General features: G+C 43.1%; 1 protein-coding gene across 2 annotated transcripts; it reads left to right on the forward strand.

Annotated features, from left to right (window-relative positions):
• Positions 1 to 1,084: 1,084 nt before the first annotated feature.
• Positions 1,085 to 3,749, forward strand: LOC105568673. Of its 2 annotated transcripts, none has more exons than XM_012024529.1 (2): positions 1,085 to 1,660; positions 2,696 to 3,749. In XM_012024529.1, the coding sequence occupies exon 2, from the start codon at positions 2,840 to 2,842 to the stop codon at positions 3,266 to 3,268; it is 429 nt and encodes a 142-aa protein (XP_011879919.1). In that variant the 5' UTR covers positions 1,085 to 1,660; positions 2,696 to 2,839; the 3' UTR covers positions 3,269 to 3,749. The 2 variants fall into 2 exon arrangements, with proteins under 2 accessions (XP_011879919.1, XP_011879928.1); XM_012024538.1 differs by lacking the exon at positions 1,085 to 1,660 and having other exon boundaries at positions 2,641 to 2,736; positions 2,830 to 3,749.
• The last annotated feature ends 13 nt before the right edge of the window (positions 3,750 to 3,762 follow it).

Consider the following 3,762-nt stretch of genomic DNA (forward strand, 5'->3'; position numbering starts at 1 on the left):
GCGTCATACTATAAAAAAATGTATTTTTTGTTATTTTCATTTTCTAAAATGTTTTTATTTATTTTTAATTTGTTGTTGTATTTTTGAACGTATTTATATATATTTATATCCATATATTATATATTTATATCCATTTTTTAAAAAAATTTACCTTTTTTTTGGACAAAAAAAATTCTAAAAATTAAAATATTTATTTACATAACTTAGTGCACCGTTTGGAGGCTTTTGGCAGCAAAAAAATGGATGCGCTAAAATCACTTTTTACTAACGCGCCCTACAGACTGGGTCGTTTTCGCCGAGCGCTCAACTTCCTCCAGCTGTAGCTCAGAGACTAACTGACGAAAGACGGCTGGGCTTCGCCTGTAGGGGCTGTAGGTCCCTACCGACACTAAGTTTTTTTAGGGAGGGGAGCCGACCCTCTCCCGTTCTTGGTTTTCCGGGAATTCTCGAATGAAATTTCGCTCGGGTCGTTTTCGTCCCAGTCCGTATGCGCAGGGTTAAACTTGCTAGTTGCGTCATTCCATACCTCCACTTTCCAAGAGGTTTTGACGTAACAGACATTTCAATTAAATACGCTCACATTCGGCGTTGCTTCTTCGCCATTCCTCGCCATTCGCACTTTAAAACAACTGGCGGACGATGAGCGACAAGAGTTCCCCAGAGCGGCCGAAATTCTTAAGAATCATGTATACGTAGATGATTTATTAACTGGTGCTAAAACTATCAAAGACGCTCGAATGATTAGGGATGAAATAACCGCATTGTTAGCGCGGGGTGGTTTTACCATTCGACAGTGGGCGTCTAATGATACGCGGGTGATTGAGGATCTAGCCGACAACGCGTTACACGCGAACTTAACGTTTAATAGCGATTGTTCTTTACAAGCATTGGGGGTATCGTGGCACACGCGTAACGATAGATTATGTATCGCAGTACATTCGATCGAAAATTCGGAACCGTTAACAAAACGGAGTATCTTATCGAGCATTGCTAAGGCCCGGTCTACAATGAGTCGTTAGTCGTTAGTCAGAAGTCGCAACTATATGTTGATCCTTTTCCTTTCTGGGTGGAAGAAAAAGGACCGACATATAGTTCCGACTTCTGACTAACGACTAACAACTCATTGTAGACCGGGCGTAAAATTTTCGATCCGCTGGGATTATTAGGTCCAGTGGTGTTACATGCTAAACGACTAATACAGGACGTTTGGAAGTGCGGAACGCATTGGGATGAATCTGTTCCGCAGAGTATCCACACAGAATGGTCGGAATTCACCCGACAATTAGGTTCATTGCACCAGGTTTCATTTGATCGAAAATTATTAGTAGAGAATCGAAAGAACATTGAAATACACGGATTTTGCGACGCGAGCGAAGTCGGATACGGAGCGTGTTTGTATATTCGATCGACGGGAGGAGGCAGCGGTATTATCAGTAAATTGTTATGTGCCAAGTCAAGAGTCGCACCTAAAACCTGTTACTATACCGCGCCTCGAACTTTGCGGCGCATTATTGTTAGCAAGGTTACATCGCGAAGTTAGTCACGCGCTAAATTTCGTGCCCGATAGAACGATTTTTGGTGCGATTCAACCATTGTAATACATTGGTTGAAGACGTCGCCTCACCGACTTAAAACTTACGTGGCGAATCGTGTCGTCGAAGTACAAGAGTTAACCAAGTCGATTGAGTGGCGACATATTAGATCGGAAGACAATCCGGCCGACGCGATCTCAAGGGGTCAACTACCTCACGCCTTTTTGCAAAATAAAATATGGCATACCGGACCTTCGTGGTTAATCAGAAACGAGAATGAGTGGCCTGGCACCGATACTCAAATAATTGACATACCCGAATTAAAAAAGAACTTGCTTGATGACGACCTTTAAGGATCTCGATATACTTAAAAAATATTCTTCATATTCGAAGTTATGTAGAATTGTTGCCTACTGTTTCCGATGGCGTCCCGCTAACAAATACGCCGGGTCATTATGCACAAAGGAAATTGATGAAGCTGAAGGTATTAAAGGTCATTCAAACATCAGAATTCTCTGACGAAATAAAACTTCTTCAAGCCAAGCATTCGATGTTCAAAGGTAAATTCGCGACCTTAAATCCGTTCTTGGATGAAAGCGGCTTAATTCGCGTTGAAGGACGCCTCCAAATGTCAAACCTAACTTTTTCGCAAAAACATCCGATGTTACTGCCAAGTCGGAATCACGTAACTGATCTAATTATACGCGAAATGCATGAAAAACTTTATCACGCGGGTATTCAAACCACATTATATACTTTGCGACAGAAATTCTGGTTATTGAATGGTCGAAATCAAGTGAGAAAAATAATACGTACATGCACGCAATGTCTAAGATTCGCCGCCCCTACGGTCGAGTACAAAATGGGAAATCTGCCTCCTGCTCGAGTGTGCAAAGCAGTACCATTCGCTAATACCGGTATCGATTTTTGTGGTCCATTCTACGTCAAGGAGAAAAAATTTCGGAATCGCACGCGAGTTAAAGTTTATAAAGGCGGTTCACCTTGAGGTCGTGAGCGATTTGTCTTCCGGTTTCCGTGCAGCGTTGCGACGATTCATCAAATTGAGTGTAAACCTTCATGAAACACTCGATTATGAAGGTTTACACTCAATTTGATGGTTATTTCGGACCGTCAACGTATAATTGAGTGTATTTTTTCATAAGGGCAGTGAAACTGTTTAAACATCATGTCAAACGTGTCGTAGGTGAGTCATTATTTACCTTCGAAGAATCAAATACATTCGCGATTGAAATTGAAGGGATTCTAAATTCGAGACCAATCACCTCTCTTTCGTCAGATCCGTTGACATGCTGGTACTAACGCCGGCCCACTATCTCATTGGCAAACCCATAACAACCCTCCCAGAGGGTAATTTGCTATCTGTTCCAGCCAATCGATTATCCACTTGGCAACACATCACAAAGGTGCGACAGGATTTTTGGACTCGTTGGAATCTGGAATATTTAAACGAGCTCCAGAAACGCACCAAGTGGATTAAAGATGGTCCAACAGTCGATGTCGGAACAGTGGTTCTGCTTAAGGAAAAACACCTGCCCTGCACTCAATGGGCATTGGGCCGAGTTACCAAATTACATCCGGGCAAAGATGGGATTACACGAGCGGCCACCATCCGAACTGCGAACGGAGAGATAAAACGATCGACAAATATGTTTATGTCCACTTCCGAGCGAATAGTTGTAAGGCGATACAAAATCAGAGGATGTGAAAGGGTATAAACCTTCATCATACTCTCAGATACATCATAACACATATAAGCTATAATATAGTTGATCGCTTCCCTCTCAACGGGGGGAGTATGTTACGTATAGAGCTAGCTCATAACACAACGAAAAGTCGTGCACGACAGAAAACAGATATCACAAACACATTATATATGTATTCATGCTTGCACATGTCTCTTTCTCTTCCCTTCGAAATCAAACAAGGAGGGAGAACAGTGTTCGGGCGGCTCGGCTGATTGATCCTCGGCGCGGCGTCGGCGGTTTTCAAGTTTGACGTTATCGCGGCTCCTTTGTCTTCGGACAGCAGTTTTTCTAATCTTTCCAAGTCGCGGCCCGTTTGATCCGGCCCGTTTGATCTCGGGCCTTTGGTGGAGGATGGCCACTTCCACTCAGGGGCCCGGTAGCTATATACATGTATTTGTCGTCGACCGCGGGGGACACACAGTTCCTGCTCGATCACTGAGAGAAATTGAGTGCGAGCAAGTATT

This window comes from Vollenhovia emeryi, unplaced genomic scaffold (assembly GCF_000949405.1).
Source record: "Vollenhovia emeryi isolate VEMERY1.0 unplaced genomic scaffold, V.emery_V1.0 DF942483.1, whole genome shotgun sequence".
Lineage (NCBI taxonomy): Eukaryota > Metazoa > Arthropoda > Insecta > Hymenoptera > Formicidae > Vollenhovia > Vollenhovia emeryi.